Source organism: Heptranchias perlo, chromosome 37, assembly GCF_035084215.1.
Source record: "Heptranchias perlo isolate sHepPer1 chromosome 37, sHepPer1.hap1, whole genome shotgun sequence".
In the NCBI taxonomy this organism is placed as follows: domain Eukaryota; kingdom Metazoa; phylum Chordata; class Chondrichthyes; order Hexanchiformes; family Hexanchidae; genus Heptranchias; species Heptranchias perlo.
In genome coordinates, this window is record NC_090361.1 from 8,382,121 (window position 1) to 8,403,836 (window position 21,716).

A 21,716-nucleotide genomic window follows, 5' to 3' on the forward strand; every position below is an offset into this window, starting at 1 on the left:
TATCCCCCCAGCAATAAACGCCAACATTCCGTTGGCCTTCTTGAACACCTGCATACTAACTTTTTGATTTTCTTGCACTAGGACCCCCAGATCCCTTTGTACTGCAGTACGTTCCAGTTTCTCGCCATTAAGATAATAACTTGCTCTCTGATTTTTCCTGCCAAAGTGCATAACCTCACATTTTCCAATATTGTATTGCATCTGCCAAATCTCCGCCCACTCACCCAGCCTGTCTATATCCCCCTGCAGGTTTTTTATGTCCTCCTCACTCTCTACTTTCCCTCCCATCTTTGTATCATCTGCAAACTTTGCTATGTTATACTCGGTCCCCTCCTCCAAATCGTTAATATAGATTGTAAAGAGTTGGGGACCCAGCACCGAACCCTGCGGAACACCACTGGCTACTGGTTGCCAGTCCGAGAATGAACCATTTATCCCAACTCTCTGCATCCTGTGAGACAACCAATCCTCCACCCATGCCAGAATATTACCCCCATAAGACCTGCTGCATATTTCCAGGATTTGTGTAGCTTTTATTTTTATTATAATAGCTACAGATTTTCCTTATCTTCCTACACACCAAGGGATACAGGAGTATAAATTTATCGTGGGAGGCAAAACAGGCAATAGTGAATCAGCAGGCGGAATTACGCTTCACTTTTCCATTGGAAAAGAAAATCGGGCGGAGTGCAAAAAGGGGCCTGCGATCGGCTAGCGCCCGTTTTTGCACTGCCTCCCAAGATCACTTTATACCCCACAGTCTCTTCGAAGAGACTGCAGCCCTCTATTGTGATTAATTCTTGTTTTTTTTTTAATATTATAGGTGCGGTACATGAAAATTATAGAGAAGAGTGGTTACCAGGCACTGCCCTGGGTCAGATACATAACTCAAAGTGGAGGTTAGTACTTCAGTGGCACTGCTTATGGAGAAATATGAGTTTAACACATTGGTTTAGTGTATTTTGGCTTATCTGTCCTTCAGTTTGACCGTCTGATAGAATTAAGAAGCATGTAACTGAGAAACATCTCAGTTTGGAGCTGCTTTATGATGTGATCGGATCAGACGTTAAACTGAGGCCCCGCCCCGTCTGCCCTCTCAAGTGGATGTAAAAGATCCCATGGCCGCTATTTCGAAGAAGAGCAGAGGAGTTCTCCCCGGTGTCCTGAGCCAATATTTATTCCTCAAAAAACATCACTTTTTTTTAAAAAAACAGATGATCTGGTCATTATCACATTGCTGTTTGTGGGATCTTGCTGTGCGCAAATTGGCTGCAGCGTTTCCTACATTACAACAGTGACTACACTTCAAAAGTACTTCATTGGCTGTAAAGTGCTTTGGGACGTTCCGAGGTCGTGAAAAGTGCTGTATAAATGAAAGTTTGTTCTTTCTGACGCAAATTGGCCACATATTGGCCAATGAGGTTGTTAGAAAGCAACACTCGCAGCTAACCAATAATCCGGCCTAAATTCATCACTCGATCAATTTATTTTTAAATGGAAAGGTGGAGTAAACTTTTGAGCTGCACACTTTGAAGGTAAGATAATCGAATTCCTCCGGTGGCAGCAGCGCTGAGTGGTCAGTAACGGGGCCGTTTTCCCGTTTTCCCCTACAAGAGATCCCGATAACAGCCATTGCTGTCAAGAGGCTGTCGCTGAGCAACAGGCCAGGGACTTGAGGGAGGGAGAACGGGAGAAGCCAGCCCCAGGCAGCTCTCACTTAGAGAGGTATAAATGTCAAGCGTGTGACTTTAGATGGCAAAACATTGATTGACTCAGGCGTTGTACATGCACGACTCCTCCAAGCTAAGGTTAGACATATTCCTGGAGGTTTCATCACATGACCTCCTGCCTCCAACCGCCCCGCCCCCACATTCTCACTATTGGTCGCCCGACACGTCCATCCTCACCTTCCCACACCAATTGGAAAGTAAATGGACTCTTCATTGCCCGATTGGATGATTCTTGACCGTCAGTCAAACAGACTTTTTTTCTCCCTGCCTATTTCCAATATTTTTATCACGAGTAAACAAAAGTGTTCAAAGAAAATTTTTTAAAGCACAATTTTTTAATGCCCCTGTGATTTTTCTCCCAGGTGTTTGCTCGCAGCAGTGTCCTGGAGATTACTCTAATTCCTGGAGATTACACTGCAGCGAGCAATTCAGGCTTAATTTGACCAGCAATTTGATTTTTCCACTTTATTCTCCTTTCTTGAAGGCAGTGAGCCTTTGATGCTGGGGCGTGGTCCCACGGGATGCCTGGAGTATTGCTTTGTGGATGCTGGCACCCCTTCCTGTCCATTGCTGAAGTTGCTATTCTTCAGGTGTGGACTGTGTATGTCAGTGGGCTATTCAACCACGCAGAGCATCACCACCAACGTCAATTCGGCCTCTCTCCACGCCCGAGCGGCCATGCTTTCCCAAAGATGCACCAAACGAGAAGCAGCAGAGCCCGGGAGGCATCGAAGCAGATTTTTAGCACTGCCCTAATTGCCTCACTTGAGATCAGCTAACAACAACAACTCAGACCAGATGTCGAACATGTGACCTCCTGGCCAGTGCAGCTCTGTGTCACCCCATGCAGTGAACTGGATAAAGCCCAGGGTGTGGGAGTGAGGGTTGGCAGCACACGCATAGACCCGCCTCCCTTTATAACGCTGAGAATCATGGATCAGTGCTGGTGAAGGCAGTTCCTCTCTACAGCTCACTGATCCAGATTCCAAGGTAGACGGTCTAAATTTGTTTTTCTCACGGTGGCTGAAACTTGTTGTAAATGTATTGTCCTTTTTAATTCTGCGTCTTATTTTACAGATTACCAGCTCCGAACACATTAACAGGCATGACAACTGAAGAAATATCAAATGCTTTTCCCCCCTTATTTTTCTCCACCATTCATTATGAACTAGTCTGCTCATTACCATAGTGGCAGTGCCTTCATTCTCACTTTAACAGAACAGGCCTTAATGGGATGAATAATGTACCCCCATAATCACTAAAGGCGGATAGCTACAGTTACTGGTGTCTGTCAGGACCACTGCCCCCTTATCAAATAAAAATTGGGAGCAGGTACTTTGTAGAACTTCCCTGATTTAACATCATCAGTGCAAGTGATTTGTGGATAGAAACAGGAGTGGGCCATTCAGCCCCTCGAGCTTGCTTCGCTATTCGATTCGATCATGGCTGATCCGTGCCTCAACTCCATTTACCCGCCTTTGCTCCATGTTCTTTGATGCCCTGACCTAACAAAAATCTATCGATCTCAGTCATGAAAATTTCAGTTGACCCCCAGACACCCCTCTCCCCACCCCCCCCCCACAAGATTTCCACTACCCCTTTGTGTGAAGAAGTGCTTTCTGATTTCAGTCCTGAATGGCCGAGCTCTAATTTTAAAATGGTGGATGAGTAATCCAGAGGCCTGGACTAATAATCCAGAGAATGTGAGTTCAAATCCCACCAGGGCAGATTGAGAATTTGAATTCAATTTTTTAAAAAAAATTGGAAATAAAAAGCTGGTATCAGTAAAAGTGACCATGATGCTATCGGATTGTCGTAAAAACCCAACTGGTTCACTAATGTCCTTTTTAGGGATGGAAATCTGCTGTTCTGACACGATCTGGCTATATGTGTCTCCAGTGCCACACTAACGTAGTTGACTCTTAACTGCCCTCTGAAGTGGCCTAGCAAATCACTCAGTTGCATCACCAGCTTCTCCGGGCAAATAAGGATGGGCAATAAATGCCGGCCTTGCCAGCGATGCCCACATTCCAAGAATGATTTTTTTTTTTAAAAAAAGCATCCACTCAGAAACCGTCATTCTCACTGCCTCTGGAAATGTTTACGTGAAACCGCGATACTTGAGCAGCAAATCGCGCTGTGCGTAAATGTGGACCTTAGTGGGATTCAGCATGAGATGTTGCACCACGACTGGTGGCTTTCCCAGTCGTGGTAGGTGGGTGGTAGCATAGCCTATCCCAGAGTGGTGGGACGTGGGTTTGCCAGTCTTGGCTGGGGAAGTGCCTGACTTAAGACCTCACTGAGAGGGTAGGGAAGTCACAAGAGAGGGTCACTTGAGTGTGCTTCTGCAACTTGTAGTCAGTTTAAAAAGCAACAGTGGTAGAACCTGAGGAGTGGGGGAATGGGTGGAAGAGGGTGAGGGAACAGGTTCACATGGCTTTCAGTTGTGAATGATGCCATGGCTGAAAGTCACATTTTCTGTTTTTATTTCATGGGGTTTTGAGGGATCGTGTTCTGACCTACGTTGGCTCCTGATCTGGCAACACCTGGATTTTAAAATTCTCATCCTTGTTTTCAAATCCCTCCATGGCCTTGCCCCTCCCTATCTCTGTAACCTCCTCCAGCCCTACAACCCTCCGAGATCTCTGGGCTCCTCCAAAATCCTGGCCTCTTGCGCATCCCCGATTTTAATCACTCCACTGTTGGCGGCCGTGCCTTCAGCTGCCTCGGCCCTAAGCTCTGGAATTCCCTCCCTAAACCTCTCCGCCTCTCTCTCTCCTCGTTTAAGATGCTCCTTAAAGCCTGTCTCTTTGACCAAGCTTTTGGTCACCTGCCTAATATCTCCTTATGTGGCCTGGTGTCACATTTTGTTTGATAATCACTCCTGTGAAGCGCCTTGGGATGTTTTACCATACTCTGGGTAAAGAAGTTTCTCCTGAATTCCCTATTGGATTATTAGTTACTATCTTATATTTATGACCCCTAGTTTTGGCCTCCCCCACAAGTGGAAACTTCTCTATGTTTGCTCTATCAGGTCACCCCTTTCTAGAGAAAAGAGCCCCAGCCTGTTCAGCCTTTCCTGATAAGTATAACCTCTCAGTTCTGGTATCATCCTTGCGAATCTTATTTGCACCTTCTCCAGCCTCTATATCCTTTTTCTAATATGGAGACCAGAACTGTGCACAGTACGTTTCAAATCTCACAATGGGCACAGTAGAATACGTGAATAACCTGTTGCACGGTTGATAGTTATACCGGTGCTCGTGAACTATGGATCGTTGAGAGCCTTGAAAGAACATTAAGATGGCACCTCCACCATCACTGGTCCAACAGTTCTGCACATCTTCCAAGTGTGAAATTTGAGGCAAGCAGGCACAGCTGCTTTAACCCTTTGATTATTACCTCCACCAAAATCAACCAGAGCTGCTTTTGCACTGGCAACTGCAATCTGGTTCGGCAATGAGGTTGCAGGAAAACCCTGGAAGATTGCTGGCTTGATTTCTGTCGGGAGGCTCTCCTGCCATTTTAGACATTTATTCAATCAAATGACTCGTTTCTAATCATAAATCACTTTTTAAGCTTTTTTTTGATAACTGCCTTGTGTCTGAAAATCAAAGTTATGACGTGCAGATTGTCGCTCGAACCAGTTGATGCGAGGAATAGTTTTAGGACGTGTTTGTAATGTCCGCTCAGGCCCGTAGGAATCCCTCGGCCAGCTAGGCCGCTGGCCTAACCACTTTACCCCGGAAACTGGCTGACTCTGTCTCCTGAATGGGTTTCTCAGCTCTGGCTTTAGGAAAGGAAATTGCCGGGAAGTAGTTCCATTGAAAGAAAACTGACGGGGGGGGGGGGGAGAAGGGAGGGAAAGCAAAGAAAACACTCGAGCAGATGGTTGAGGTCGAGGGTAAGGGTTGAGGGAGGAAGTGGGGGAGGGCGAGATAAAATCCACTAAGATATCTGTGACGTTGTACCATGTCCAAAAATGTTTGCAATGGTTCTGTGTTGTTTACCCAGATGTAGGTATTTGCTGACTCGTCCGTCCCATTGTGTGAGACCTAAAATTGTATTGAGCACAATCTCTTTATACTGTCCTTCAATAACCCCACTGATTTAAGAAGGGGTATTTAGGTTGGGGAATTTCTCTGATTGTATTTTTAATGCTTGTCACTATACATTTGCGGAAAATCATGCCTGTGTACGTTACATGAATGAAAAGTGGTGCGTGTTTTGATATTTTGTGAATAAAATGTTGAGAATTTTGTAGTGTAACCAAAGCACCTTTTGCAATTTACATTGTCTGATGAAGGGACTGAGGTGTCCCTGAAAGCTAATGTCTCCACCTGTGTGATGTCAGTTAATCTCAATAAACACTGGAAAGAAACTTACTGTGTTGCTGTTGGGTTTGTGTGACTGAACTCTACATTCTGCTATTTATATTTAGAAGAAAGGCTGGAACCCAAGGGGATAATTCTCCTGATGGTGTATCGGGCACGGCTTGGTGTGATGCTGAGCCGCACAGACTAGGAAGGTCTCCGACCGCATTACCCTGCCTGCGTTGTGCTGATTTAGCTGGGGATGGGTAGAGGTGTTTAATATTAATCTCAACGTTTCTGGGCTAGAGGAGAGGGAGAAAAAAAAATTAGCCAGAAATCACACTCCTGACCCCTGCTGAAAAACGTGGAGTTTGTGTGGAAACTTTGGTGAGGATAAGATTGGGCGCTGGTGTGATGCCTCCATGGTCAAATAGCCTGCCAACACGCGTGAGGCTCTAGCCTTGCCAATCAGGAAAGGGCATGGTGTTGGAGGGTTGCTGGTGTTTGCAGAACAGTACCCCAGTTTGAATCAATACATGCAGAAAAGGAGGAAAGATAGGGAATGGAAAATTGCTGCATCGAGGACTGAGAAAATATGTCACTTTAAATGAAAATTAACATTCAGCAAACCACAGGGACACTGTCTTTGTCAGAAACTGATGGGCCAATTTTATGTTTTTATGAACACAACTCGATTACATTTAATGACGATGTATGATTCTTCCAGCTTGCAGCTTCCAACTGCGGGGATATAATTCACAGTATGAAGCTTCCACAGTTTACACTCGTGATTGTGCATGTCTGGGATTCCAATCTTACGGAGATCACTCAACTGTGAACCTTCCGAGCCTCTGGACAAAACGGCAACAAACAAACAAAACAATACTTTAAATCCCTCCTTGCTTGCTGAGGTGTGCTGAACTGCATAGAACATATACTCATCCCTACACCCCTGTCGATTGTATCCCCTGCCCCAAACAAAAATGCTTACCAAAAAGATAAAAATGTTTTCCCATTTTTTTTATTTCCCCCTCCACCCCTCCTTAAGCTGCTGATTTACACCGAGTCCATGGGCGTCAGTCTAGTGCTGAGCTCGAGAGTGACCCTTGACCGTGACGGTCAGCGGGCTATTCAACCATGTGATGGCCTCACAGCCCAATCCAATCCTGTGCTCGCTGAACATCCATAAGCACTTGCTCGCAGAGGTCACTGGATGAGGAAGAGTGGAGCCCTGCCTTGGTTTATTATTATCACCTCTTTCCAGCCCAGAATCATTAAGGCCAATTGTAGCTCCTATTTCAGATCAACGAGCTCAATCGGACCCAGGATATCCGATACTTGAAAACAGCGATGACGGAGCTGGTAAATACACTGCCCGAGATGGAGCAGATCACCAAAATCCCATTGTGCCCTGCTTCGTGATGAGTTAGCTGATCACAGCCATGGGCAGCAGCACAAGCGGCAGCGATAGCAGGGGCTAAGGGATGGCAAACAAATAAACCAGGGTTCCCACGCCGATTGGAAAGTGTGCGGGAGTGAGGGTAAGAACGAGAGCACACTCAGCCGTAGTGCCCCGATGGTTAAATAACATGCCTTAGCTAAGGCGTCAGCTCTGGCTCAGTGGGAGCGCTCTCACCCTCTGACAGAAGGTCATGGTTCGTGAGCCACTCCAGAGACTTGAGCACAGAATCTAGGCTGGCACTTCAGTGCAGTATTGAGAGAAATAATTACAGAAAACCTGTTTGGCAAACTCCTTTACAATTGAGGGATTAGAAAAGCAAAGGAAAAGCGGCCCAACCGTGGCTAACAAAAGAAATTAAGAATAGTATTAGATCCAAAGAGGGGTCATATAAAGTTGCCAGAAAAAGTAGCAAGCCTGAGGATTGGGAGCAGTTTGGAATTCAACAAAAAAGGACCAAGAGATTGATTAAGAGGGGGGAAAAATAGAGTACGAGAGTAAACTTGCAAGGAACCTAAAAGTGGACTGTAAAAGCTTCTACAAGTATGTAAAAAGAAAAAGTTTAGTGAAGACAAATGTAGGTCCCTTACATTCAGAAACGGGAGAATTTATAATGGCGAACAAGGAAATAGCAGAGCAATTAAACAAATACTTTGGTTCTGTCTTCATGGAAGAGGACACAAATAACTTCCCAGAAATGCTAGGGAACCAAGGGTCTAGTGAGAAGGAGGAATTAAAGGAAATTAGTATTAATAAAAAAATAATGCTGGAGAAATTAATGGGACTGAAAGCCGATAAATCCCCAGGGCCTGATAATCTGCAACCCAGAGTACTAAAAGAGGTAGCCATGGAAATAGTGGATGCATTGGTTGTCATCTTCCAAAATTCTATAGATTATGGAACAGTTCCTGCAGATTGGAGGGTGGCAAATGTAACCCCACTATTTAAAAAAGGAGGAAGAGAGAAAACAGGGAACTACAGATCGGTTAGCCTAACATCAGTAGTAGGGAAAATGCTAGAGTTTATTATAAAGGATGTGATAACAGGACACTTAGAAAATATCAACTGGATTTATGAAAGGGAAATTGTGTTTGACAAACCTACTGGAGTTTTTTGAGGATGTAACTGGTAGAATAGATAAGGGAGAACCAGTGGATGTGGTTTATTTGGATTTTCAGAAGGCCTTTAATAAAGTCCCACATAAGAGGTTAGTGTGCAAAATTAAAGTACATGGGATTGGGGGTAATATACTGGCATGGATTGAAAATTGGTTAACAGACAGGAAGCAGAGAGGAGGAATAAATGGTTCTTTTTTGGGGTGGCAGTCGGTGACTAGTGGGGTACCGCAGGGATCAGTGCTTGGGCCCCAGCTAGTCACAATGTATATCAATGATTTGGATGAGGGAACCAAATGTAATATTTCCAAGTTTGCTGACGATACAAAACTAGGTGGGATTGTGAGTTGTGCAGAGGATGCAAAGAGGCTTCAAGCTGATTTATACAAGTTGACTGAGTGGGCAAATACAAGGCAGATGCAGTATAATGTGGATAAATGTGAAGTTATCCACTTCGGAAGGAAAAACAGAAAGGCAGAGTATTATTTAAATGGTGATAGTTTGGAAAATGTTGATGCACAAAGCAACCTGGGTGTCCTTGTACACCAGTCACTGAAAGCAAATGTGCAGGTGCAGCAAGCAGTTAGGAAGGCAAATAGTATGTTGGCCTTCATTGCAAGAGGATTTGAGTACAGGAGCAAGGATGTCTTACTGCAGTTACACAGGGCCTTGATGAGACCACACCTGGAGTATTGTGTGCAGTTTTGGTCTCCTTATCTAAGAAAGGATATACTTGCCATAGAGGGTGTGCAGCGAAGGTTCACCAGACTGATTCCTGGGATGGCAGGACTGTCGTATGAAGAGAGATTGGGTGGACTCGGCCTGTATTCACTCGAGTTTAGAATAATGAGAGGGGATCTCATTGAAACTTATAAAATTCTGACAGGGCTAGACAGACTGGATGCAGGGAGGATGTTTCCCCTGGCTGGGGGGTCCAGAATGAGGGGTCAAAGTCTCGGGATATGGGGTAGGACATTTACGCCTGAGATGAGGAGAAATTTCTTCACTGAGGGTGGTGAACCTGTGGAATTCTCTACCACAGGAGGCTGTGGAGGCCAAGTCACTGAATATATTTAAGAAGGAGATAAAGATAGATTTCTAGACACAAAAGGCATCAAGGGGTATGGGGAGAGAGCGGGAATATGGTATTGAGATAGAGGATCAGCCATGATCATAGTGAATGGCGGAGCAGGCTCGAAGGGCCGAATGGCCTACTCCTGCTCTTATTTTCTATGTTTCTATGTTTTATCGGGCGGCTTAAAGGAGGAGAGAGGGAGGCGGAGAGGTTTGGAGAGGGAATTCCAGAGTTTGGTGGGAGATATCACAGCCCTGCTGCAGATCCCAGACTGACCAGTGCATAACGCCACAGGAGATCGGCTGGCACATTAAATAATTTCCAATGTACACATTTTATTGAAAATTGTTCAAATGCCACTTTCTAAATATTACTAATATGTAAACAATAATTTTAAATGTTATATTTCTTTTGAAATTATTTTAACAGTGTTGATAACTAATTTGTAACCAATGCAAAGAGACTGACATGGAAATTGAACAGAGAGAGAGATCCAATTTAAACTAAAAGCAATAAATTGCAACATTGTGCAAGGGAGGAGCGATATTCGAAGCCCCGCCTGGCCCAGGATCGGCGCCTGCGCCTCTCCCCGGACAAAGTCCCTCTCCTGTCCCCGGCAGCGATGAGTCTGGAAGCGGTGAAGTACCGGCGGGGCAGCCTGCAGATCCTCAACCAGCTCCTCCTGCCCCAGCGCAGCCGGTACGAGGAGATCGGCTCGGTGCAGGGGGGCTGGGAGGCGATCCGGGAAATGAAGGTTCGGATCAGGGCAGCCCGCCGCGCGTTGGGTGATACAGGCCTTGTAACAGAGACTGTAACTATCAGTGAGTGTGGAGAGACTGTAACAGAGACTGTAACAGAGTGTGGAGAGAGTGTAACTATCAGTGAGTGTGGAGAGACTGTAACAGAGTGTGGGGAGACTGTAACAGAGACTGTAACAGAGTGTGGAGAGACTGTAACAGAGTGTGGAGAGACTGTAACAGAGCGTGGAGAGACTGTAACTATCAGTGAGTGTGGAGAGACTGTAACAGAGTGTGGGGAGACTGTAACAGAGTGTGAAGAGACTGTAACTATCAGTGAGTGTGGAGAGACTGTAACTATCAGAGAGTGGAGAGACTGTAACAGAGCGTGGAGAGACTGTAACTATCAGTGAGTGTGGAGAGACTGTAACAGAGTGTGGGGAGACTGTAACAGAGACTGTAACAGAGTGTGGAGAGACTGTAACAGAGTGTGGAGAGACTGTAACAGAGACTGTAACAGAGTGTCGAGAGACTGTAACAGAGAGTGGAGAGACTGTAACAGAGCGTGGAGAGACTGTAACTATCAGTGAGTGTGGAGTGACTGTAACAGAGAGTGGAGAGACTGTAACAGAGAGTGGAGAGACTGTAACTATCAGTGAGTGTCGAGAGACTGTAACAGAGAGTGGAGAGACTGTAACTATCAGTGAGTGTGGAGAGACTGTAACAGAGAGTGGAGAGAGTGTAACTATCAGAGAGTGGAGAGACTGTAACAGAGCGTGGAGAGACTGTAACTATCAGTGAGTGTGGAGAGACTGTAACAGAGAGTGGAGAGAGTGTAACTATCAGAGAGTGGAGAGACTGTAACTATCAGTGAGTGTGGAGAGACTGTAACAGAGAGTGGAGAGACTGTAACTATCAGTGAGTGTGGAGAGACTGTAACAGAGAGTGGAGAGACTGTAACTATCAGTGAGTGTGGAGAGACTGTAACAGAGAGTGGAGAGACTGTAACTATCAGTGAGTGTGGAGAGACTGTAACAGAGAGTGGAGAGACTGTAACTATCAGTGAGTGTGGAGAGACTGTAACAGAGAGTGGAGAGAGTGTAACTATCAGAGAGTGGAGAGACTGTAACAGAGTGTGGAGAGACTGTAACTATCAGTGAGTGTGGAGAGACTGTAACAGAGAGTGGAGAGACTGTAACTATCAGTGAGTGTGGAGAGACTGTAACAGAGTGGAGAGAGTGTAACTATCAGAGAGTGGAGAGACTGTAACTATCAGTGAGTGTGGAGAGACTGTAACTATAAGTGAGTGTGGAGAGACTGTAACAGAGTGTGGAGAGACTGTAACTATCAGTGAGTGTGGAGAGACTGTAACAGAGAGTGGAGAGACTGTAACTATAAGTGAGTGTGGAGAGACTGTAACAGAGTGTGGAGAGACTGTAACTATCAGTGAGTGTGGAGAGACTGTAACAGAGAGTGGAGAGACTGTAACTATAAGTGAGTGTGGAGAGACTGTAACAGAGAGTGGAGAGAGTGTAACAGAGACTGTAACAGAGTGTGGAGAGACTGCAACAGAGAGTGGAGAGATTGTGACTATCAGCGAGTGTGGAGAGACTGTAACAGAGAGTGGAGAGACTGTAACTATCAGTGAGTGTGGAGAGACTGTAACAGAGAGTGGAGAGAGTGTAACTATCAGAGAGTGGAGAGACTGTAACAGAGTGTGGAGAGACTGTAACTATCAGTGAGTGTGGAGAGACTGTAACAGAGAGTGGAGAGACTGTAACTATCAGTGAGTGTGGAGAGACTGTAACAGAGAGTGGAGAGAGTGTAACTATCAGAGAGTGGAGAGACTGTAACAGAGAGTGGAGAGACTGTAACTATCAGTGAGTGTGGAGAGACTGTAACAGAGTGGAGAGAGTGTAACTATCAGAGAGTGGAGAGACTGTAACTATCAGTGAGTGTGGAGAGACTGTAACAGAGAGTGGAGAGACTGTAACTATAAGTGAGTGTGGAGAGACTGTAACAGAGTGTGGAGAGACTGTAACTATCAGTGAGTGTGGAGAGACTGTAACAGAGAGTGGAGAGACTGTAACTATAAGTGAGTGTGGAGAGACTGTAACAGAGTGTGGAGAGACTGTAACTATCAGTGAGTGTGGAGAGACTGTAACAGAGAGTGGAGAGACTGTAACTATAAGTGAGTGTGGAGAGACTGTAACAGAGAGTGGAGAGAGTGTAACAGAGACTGTAACAGAGTGTGGAGAGACTGTAACAGAGAGTGGAGAGATTGTGACTATCAGTGAGTGTGGAGAGACTGTAACAGAGAGTGGAGAGACTGTAACTATCAGTGAGTGTGGAGAGACTGTAACAGAGAGTGGAGAGAGTGTAACTATCAGAGAGTGGAGAGACTGTAACTATCAGTGAGTGTGGAGAGACTGTAACAGAGAGTGGAGAGACTGTAACTATAAGTGAGTGTGGAGAGACTGTAACAGAGAGTGGGGAGACTGTAACAGAGACTGTAACAGAGTGTGGAGAGACTGTAACAGAGAGTGGAGAGATTGTGACTATCAGTGAGTGTGGAGAGACTGTAACAGAGAGTGGAGAGACTGTGACTATCGGTGAGTGTGGAGAGACTGTAACAGAGAGTGGAGAGACTGTAACAGAGACTGTAACTATCAGAGAGTGGAGAGACTGTAACTATCAGAGAGTGGAGAGACTGTGACTATCGGTACGTGTGGAGAGACTGTAACAGAGAGTGGGGAGACTGTAACAGAGAGTGGAGAGACTGTAACTATCAGTGAGTGTGGAGAGACTGTAACAGAGAGTGGAGAGACTGTAACTATCAGTGAGTGTGGAGAGACTGTAACAGAGAGTGGAGAGACTGTAACTATCAGTGAGTGTCGAGAGACTGTAACTATCTGTGAGTGTGGAGAGACTGTAACAGAGTGTGGAGAGACTGTAACTATCAGTGAGTGTGGAGAGACTGTAACAGAGAGTGGAGAGAGTGTAACTATCAGTGAGTGTGGAGAGACTGTAACAGAGAGTGGAGAGACTGTAACTATCAGTGAGTGTGGAGAGACTGTAACAGAGAGTGGAGAGACTGTAACTATCAGTGAGTGTGGAGAGACTGTAACAGAGAGTGGAGAGAGTGTAACTATCAGTGAGTGTGGAGAGACTGTAACAGAGAGTGGAGAGAGTGTAACTATCAGTGAGTGTGGAGAGACTGTAACAGAGAGTGGAGAGAGTGTAACTATCAGAGAGTGGAGAGACTGTAACTATCAGTGAGTGTGGAGAGACTGTAACAGAGAGTGGAGAGACTGTAACTATAAGTGAGTGTGGAGAGACTGTAACAGAGTGTGGAGAGACTGTAACTATCAGTGAGTGTGGAGAGACTGTAACTATCTGAGTGTGGAGAGACTGTAACAGAGTGTGGAGAGACTGTAACTATCAGTGAGTGTGGAGAGACTGTAACAGAGAGTGGAGAGACTGTAACTATAAGTGAGTGTGGAGAGACTGTAACAGAGAGTGGAGAGAGTGTAACAGAGACTGTAACAGAGTGTGGAGAGACTGTAACAGAGAGTGGAGAGATTGTGACTATCAGTGAGTGTGGAGAGACTGTAACAGAGAGTGGAGAGACTGTAACTATCAGTGAGTGTGGAGAGACTGTAACAGAGAGTGGGGAGACTGTAACAGAGTGTGGAGAGACTGTAACAGAGAGTGGAGAGATTGTGACTATCAGTGAGTGTGGAGAGACTGTAACAGAGAGTGGAGAGACTGTGACTATCGGTGAGTGTGGAGAGACTGTAACAGAGAGTGGAGAGACTGTAACAGAGACTGTAACTATCAGAGAGTGGAGAGACTGTAACTATCAGAGAGTGGAGAGACTGTGACTATCGGTAAGTGTGGAGAGACTGTAACAGAGAGTGGGGAGACTGTAACAGAGAGTGGAGAGACTGTAACAGAGACTGTAACAGAGTGTGGAGAGACTGTAACAGAGAGTGTAGACACTGTGACTATCGGTGAGTGTGGAGACACTGTGACTATCAGTGAGTGTGGAGACACTGTAACAGAGTGGAGAGACTGTAACTATCAGAGAGTGGAGAGACTGTAACAGAGAGTGGAGAGACTGTAACTATCAGTGAGTGGAGAGACTGTAACAGAGAGTGGAGAGACTGTAACTATCAGTGAGTGTGGAGAGACTGTAACAGAGAGTGGAGAGACTGTAACTATCAGAGAGTGGAGAGACTGTAACAGAGAGTGGAGAGAGTGTAACTATCAGAGTGGAGAGACTGTAACAGAGAGTGGAGAGACTGTAACTATCAGTGATTGTGGAGAGACTGTAACAGAGAGTGGAGAGACTGTAACTATCAGAGAGTGTGGAGAGACTGTAACAGAGAGTGGAGAGACTGTAACTATCAGAGAGTGTGGAGAGACTGTAACAGAGAGTGGAGACACTGTGACTATCGGTGAGTGTGGAGACATTGTAACTATCAGTGAGTGTGGAGACACTGTAACTATCACTGTGCATAGAGAGGGATATGGAGGCACTGTCGGGTCGCCAACTCTGGTTGGGCCCATTCCTGGAGGTTTCATCACATGACATCCAACCGTCCTGTCCGGTCAAAGTGGCTAGATTGCTCTTGCATAGAGCCAGCATGGACTCGATGGGCCAAATGGCCCCCTTCCATGCTGTAACTTTTCTGTGATTCTATGATTCTAAGTTTGCCAATGACACAAATATAGGCAGCATTGTAAGTTTATATGGAAGCACAAAATTACAGAGAGATATTAATAGATTAAGTGAATGGACAAAACTGTGGCAAATGGATTTCAACATAGGCAAGTGTGAGGTCATCCACTTTGGACCCAAAAAGGAGAGATCAGTGTACTTTCTAAATGGTGAAAAGCTCAAAACAGTGGAGGTCCAAAGTGACTTAAGGGTCCGTGTACATAGATCATTAAAATGTTACGGACAGGCACGGAAAATAATCAAAAAGGCGAATGGAATACTGGCCTTTATATCTGGAGGACTAAAATACAAGGGGGCAGAAGTTATGTGTTCAAGGTGTTGTACGTAAATGCGTTTTCTTATCCCAGGTGCGAGGTGCCCCTGCAATCGCTATTGTCGGGTGTCTGAGTCTAGCCGTGGAACTTCATCGCTGCGAGAAACGTGACAAGGATGAGCTGGCGACCTTTGCTGTAGAATCTCTGGACTATCTCGTAACTTCCAGGCCCACAGCGGTCAACATGGCCAGAGCGGCAGGGGAACTGTCTGACTTTATTTTAACTGAGGTCAAGCAGCCGGACTCCAGTGCTGAGAGCTTCAAAGAAAAGTGAGTGAAGACCAGAAATTGATTCTCTCATCCCCCACCCACCCAACTCTTCCACCTCTGGGGCCATTTTGGTTGAGACTTCTCCCGTATTTGATGAAAGAAGAGGCGGTTTTGCGGTGGCTAATTCAGTTCAAGGTTACCTGGGTTGATAATTGTTCTTCATGCTGGGTTCGGGCTCCACTCTGGGACTTGACCACATAATCTAGGCTCAGACTTCTGTGCTGGGGGAGTTCTGCATTGTCAGAGGTGTCATCTTTCAGCAGTGATGTTAAACTGAATTGAAAATTCTCATCCTTGTGTTCAAATCCCTCCCTGGCCTCGCCCCTCCCCATCTCTGTAGCCAACTCCGGCCCGTCAACCCTGCGAGATTTAAATTCAATTGGCAAAAGATCCAGAGGTGATATGAGGGGGAAAAAGATTTACGCAGTGAGTTGTTATGATCTGGAACGCTCTGCCTTAAAGGGCGGTGGAAGCAGATTCAATGATAACTTTCGAAAGGGAATTGGATAAATACTTGAAGGGGAAAAATTTGCAGGGCAATGGGGAAAGGGAGTGGGACTAATTGGATAGGTCTTTCAAAGAGCCGGCACAATCACGATGGGCCGAACGGCCTCCTTCTGTGCTGTATCGTTCTATGATGCTATGAAACTCTGCATTCCTCCAATACTGGCCTCTTGCGCACCCCCGATTTCCTCCTTCCCACCATTGGCGGCCGTGCCTTCAGCTGCCTAGGTCCTAAGCTCTGGAATTCCCTCCCTCTCTAACTCTCTCTTCTCCTTTAAGATTCCTTAAAATCGACCTCTTCGACCAAGTTTATGGTCCTAAAATCTCCTTATGTGGATCGGCGTGAAATATTGACTGATTACGCTCCTGCGAAGCGCCTTGGGACGTTTTACTACGTTACAGGCGCTATATAAATGCAAGTTGTTGTCGTCCGCCTGTTCAGGTGGATGTAAAATATTCTTTGGCACTTTTCGAAGAAGAGCAGGGAGTTCTCCTGATATCCTGGCCAACATTCCTCCCTCAACCAATACCTTCAAAAGAAACAGACGAACTGGTTCAGCTCCTTCACTTAACATCCGGTCACTCATCAGCCACTGGACAAATTTCATCCGATCGGCCTGGGTCTGGATTCGGACCCAGGGCCTCGAGGAGAAATTGCAGTTTGTTAAACTTCGTGCAGCAACTAATCCTGATCAAAACTTTATTTTTTCCCAAACAAGTCTGCTTTCCAGATTAGAGGCCATGTTGGAGAAGGATATCAGGGACAACAAAAGTATTGGAAATCATGGCGCGAAACACATTCTGTCCAAAGCAAAAACAGACAAAGTAACAATCCTCACTCATTGTAATGCTGGCTCCCTGGCAACAGCAGGATATGGCACAGCATTGGGTAAGAACCAGTTTCACTTTTGAACTTCTCAGTACCATTTCGAGACAGGTTCTGACACTATTGCCTCCATTTCCTCTTTTGTGTTCAAATCCCTCCATGGCCTCGCCCCTCGCTATCTCTGTAACCTCCTCCAGCCCTGCAACCCTCCCAGATCCCTGCGTTCCAGCAGTTCTGGCCTCTTGAGCATCCCCGATTTCCTTCGCCCCTCCATTGGCGGCCGTGCCTTCAGCCGCCTAGGCCCTAAACTCTGGAGTTCCCTCCCTGAACCTCACCGCCTTTCTATATCTCCTCCTTTAAGACGCTCCTTAAAACGGGCCTTTTTGACCAAGCTTTTGGTCACCTGTTCCTAATATCTCCTTATGTGGCTCGGTGTCAAATTTTGTTTGATAATCGCTTCTGTGAAGAGCCTTGGGATGTTAAAGGCGCTATATAAATCCAAATTGTTATTTCTTATCCGGAGCTTTTATTTTTCTGTTCTCTCAGGTGTGATCCGATCTCTGTGGCTCACGGGTCGCCTTGAACACGTTTATTGCACGGAGACCCGGCCCTACAACCAGGGGGCGAGGCTCACTGCGTACGAACTGGTGTACGAGAAGATCCCAGCCACTCTCATCACCGATAGCATGGTATCCATGGCGATGAAAGAAAAAGGCATTTCAGGTAATCCTTCGAACTTTGTGCACGCCCCTCTGACGACCCGGCAGTTGGGGGAATCGCAGGCACCAACACATATCTTAGCACTGTGTGACACAGTGCCTCGTGATGCTGGCATCGTGCCAACCTGCATGACCTGCTGACACACTTTCGTGGCGACCTTTCCCCTTTTTTTGTTGTATACTATAGATTGTCCCTCTGATGCTGGTACCTGATGACGGTTATTGGTAGTCGGTAGAAGTGCATAACTGGTTTTAAAAATAGACTCTCCTGGTTTTATTTATTTAGTTTACTCCCCCGTTGCCATGTTGGAAATCCCTGTGACAAAAATGAAGAATTTTTATCGAACATTTAGCCTGGTATTAACCCTGTCACAGCACATCAGCGGTTTAAAAACCAGCTTCACTAACAAAAATCAGCTTCCAACTCAACTTGATACAATTGTCGTGACGATTGGCTGGTTGCCAAGCAGTTTGCATGAGGGAGGAGCCAAGCCACTCCATTCAAATACAAACATGCTGTGCAATTTGTTCAGATAACTGGGGGCAATTTTGACCTAACTCGCACCCGATCCCGTCACTTTCCCGACGGGCGAGTTAGGTTAAAATTGCCCCTCCATGCGTGCGTCTGATTGGCAGCTTTGTGAATTTAACAGACAGCTACAAACACCTGGATGGTTCCAGGTTTGATCTCCAGCCTGCACTAAGTGTGCTGATGTCGACAGGGCAGGTGTTCATGTGTTTCTGAACTGTCTGCTTGGTCTTTCACCTGTCTAACTTGTTAACGTTTGTGTGCAGCTGTTGTGGTGGGAGCAGACCGAATTGTAGCCAACGGCGACACTGCAAATAAAATTGGGACGTACCAGCTGGCCATCGCTGCCCATCACCATGGGATTCCTTTCTACGTGGCAGCCCCAAGTACCTCATGTGACCTCACTCTGGAGGGCGGGGAGCAAATCGTCATCGAGGAAAGGCCAGGGGAAGAGCTCACGGACATTAATGGGGTCCGAATCGCAGCACCAGGTGAGACGAGGTTGCGGTGGTGTGTACTTGGGCAAGAAAACGACTCAAGAAAGTATGTAGGAAATCTCTGATGGCTTCATTGGTGAATCCATTGCCTAGTGTGGTACTGGGATACAGAGCAGAAGGTGCTATGTGTGGCCCCTTGCTGGATCTCGCTGCTGATTTCACAGGCAGCTGGAGGTGTGCTACAATTGACATCCCTAGGGAAGGGGAAATCAGCAACGGTTCCCTCCTATGATTACGATCAAGGGTTCAAGACCCATTGAGCACCTAATCGAGGCTGACACTCCAGTGCAGTAATGACGGAGTGCTGCACTGTCGGAGGAGCCCAGATAGAAAGAACAAACTTGCATTTGTATACTACCTTTCACAACCTCATGATGTCCCAAAGTGCTTTACAGTCAATGAAATACTTTTGAAGTGTTGTCATTGTGGGAATGTAGGAAACGCGGCAGCCAATTTGCGCACAGCAAGATCCCACAAACAGCGCTGAGATAATGACCAGGCAATCTGTTTTTAGAGTTGTTGGTTGGCGGATAAATATTGGTCAGGACACCATGGAGGACTCCTCTGCTCGTCTTCGAATAGTAGCCGTGGGATCTTTAACCTTCACCTGAGAGGGCAGACGGGGCTTTGGTTTAACATCTCATGGAAAGACGGCACCTCCGACAGTTCAGCACTCCCTCGGTACTGCACTGGAGCGTCAGCCTGGATTATTCGTGCTCAAGTCGCTGGGGTGGGATTTGAACCCGCAACTTTCTGACTGAGGTGAGAGTGCTACCCACTGAGCCAGGTCTGACACCTTGACTTGTGATGGGTTAGAGTGCAGATGGTAGGAGGCCCACGCGGCCTGAGGAGACCTCGAGCAAGGTCAGGGGAAAAGATAGTACATAAAAGCCGCTATAATGCAGAAGGGTTTAATTTCTCTCTCTTTGCAGGTATAGGTGTGTGGAATCCTGCTTTTGACGTCACACCTCACAGCCTCATCACAGCAGGAATCGTTACAGAGTTTGGAGTTCACAGCCCCCAAGAGCTTCGGAAAGTGCTCGCTGACAAAATCGGATTAAAACGCTAAAGCCACCCTGACCCACATATCAGAACTCGAGCGACGTTTCCTGATGATAGGCTTCCTCGTCACACCGTTCTTGTCATTTGCTTTTCTGACGCAACTGCGGTAGTTGCTTCTCTCAACTTTGATCTGAATAAGGTCCAAGTACGCTCTTTATTTTTCCTGAAACGGAGTCTCTTTTGCATCAGTTCCTACTCTTGTATCTCAAAACTGGAGAATCCCCTTCCCTTTTTCCCTGCCTCTTAGAATCTAAAACCCAAGCTTGCTGCACCTAACCATGACCTCAAGATTTATCTCATTGTCTTCTCTCCTACTCATTTTTTTTCTCCACCCCCCCACCCCGGCCTATGAGCTGGGCCTCTGGACCTTCAGCGAAGCTATTTAATTTAAATAAAATGGAATTTTGCCTGGTCTCACACGGATCCGTATTCCTGCTCTTTTCCACGGTTGCCGATGTGAAGCAAATGGCCTCCATATCTGGTGAGTAGTGTGGAGCTAATTATGGCCCAAGATTTGTGGCTGGAGGGAAGCATCGGTCGGCTCTGCAGCCTGAATCATAGAAATTTATGGCACAAAAGGAGGCCACTCGGCCCATCATGTCTGTGCCAGCACCTGGTCTGTCCCAGAATGTTTTCACACCTGAGAAACGGCCATGGAAGAAAAAAAACAGTCAAACATCACGGGTTTTCTTATAAAATGTACGTAGGAGTGAAGAACGAGCAATGGGAAGTTAGCCCTCTGCAGCTTGTCCCTCAATTATTTCCCAGTCGTGCATATCAATTGACATTGGTGAGGGGTTATTTTAAACAGATCCTGGTTTCCCTCAGATGATGGTTTCTTTGGTAAATGTATCCGGTGGCAGAGGTACAAGCAGATATAAAGTGTTGGTGAGCACCGAGGGGGCAATTCTGGGATTTTGATGGAGGAGAAAGGAATATCACCCTGTCAAAAAAAATTGAAAAGTCATGTTTCCCCCCCATCCCTTTCACCTCTTTCCCCCCCCCCCACTCTTCTTCCACACCCCACATGCCCCACTTGTATTGTGCCACGTTATGTGGCACTGATTCAATGGACCTAGGCCCCAGGTTTGATTCCGGTCCGTGCCGAGTTAGTTGACCTCAGCCTAGACAGTGGATGGCCGGAGGATATCTGCTCCTGGCAAGGAGGACATCAAAGCTGACCCTGATCCTGTCTCCATCTCATAGTCACACACACAGGGTCGAGATACTGAGGCCAATTGTAGTACCGCCTACCATCACCATTCTAACTGTGACCAACCAACACCGCGCACACCAGAGTTTGAACCTGAGACCTTCCTGAACTGCGTGGCTTTATCACATGGGCCAGTGGACTTACTACACTGGGGGAAGGTGGCAAACTGCTTAGGCCACGGCTGAGGAAAATATTAAAATGGGCTTAGAGTGAATGCTTCAGAAGAATGCCCGCAATTCAGTAGGAACCTTCCCTTTTTGGTTATTTGCAGAACTGTCGAGGAATGTTTAATCTATGGCCCTTGAGCCCTGGAAACCTGCCCCATAAAACCCAGACAACACAGCCCTGTTTTCCTTCTTTGCTGGTTTGTCCCGTTTGAATTTTGCAGGCCAGTAGGGTTGGACAGGGCTGTGCTTAGTGCTGCTCGGTAAATCCTGACTCACAACATCAAAATCTGTTACATCGAGCTATGTCGAAACTACAGCACAGAGACAGGCCATTCGGCCCAACTGGCCTATGCTGGCGTTTATGCTCTATGAGAGCCTCCACCCTCCTTACTTCATCTAACCCTATCAGCATACCCTTCTATAAATAAGTGTGACATGTGAGT

At 46.3% G+C, this 21,716-nt stretch overlaps 2 protein-coding genes across 3 annotated transcripts in view; both read left to right on the top strand.

The window, feature by feature from the left end:
• LOC137304468 (AP-1 complex subunit mu-2) overlaps positions 1–6,111 on the top strand; it is a 28,806-nt gene extending 22,695 nt beyond the window's left edge. For both annotated transcript variants that reach the window (XM_067973073.1, XM_067973074.1), the window contains exons 11-12: positions 824–899; positions 2,808–6,111. In XM_067973073.1, the coding sequence (XP_067829174.1) occupies positions 824–899; positions 2,808–2,830 (99 nt within the window). In that variant the 3' untranslated portion in view covers positions 2,831–6,111. The remainder of the gene's footprint in view (positions 1–823; positions 900–2,807) is intronic.
• A 4,146-nt stretch (positions 6,112–10,257) lies between these two features.
• mri1 (methylthioribose-1-phosphate isomerase 1) lies at positions 10,258–20,307 on the top strand. The gene is made up of 6 exons (XM_067973075.1): positions 10,258–10,446; positions 15,521–15,756; positions 16,980–17,149; positions 17,633–17,809; positions 18,601–18,825; positions 19,764–20,307. The coding sequence occupies exons 1-6, from the start codon at positions 10,315–10,317 to the stop codon at positions 19,898–19,900; spliced, it is 1,077 nt and encodes a 358-aa protein (XP_067829176.1). The 5' UTR covers positions 10,258–10,314; the 3' UTR covers positions 19,901–20,307.
• The last annotated feature ends 1,409 nt before the right edge of the window (positions 20,308–21,716 follow it).

Bases quoted from the DNA above. Each gene is read 5' to 3' on its own strand.
- mri1 (XM_067973075.1), top strand. From the start codon at position 10,315: ATGAGTCTGGAAGCGGTGAAGTACCGGCGGGGCAGCCTGCAGATCCTC. The intron at 10,447-15,520 runs GTTCGGATCAGG...TTCTTATCCCAG, and splicing joins AGGCGATCCGGGAAATGAAG to GTGCGAGGTGCCCCTGCAAT. The intron at 18,826-19,763 runs GTGAGACGAGGT...CTCTCTTTGCAG, and splicing joins GGTCCGAATCGCAGCACCAG to GTATAGGTGTGTGGAATCCT.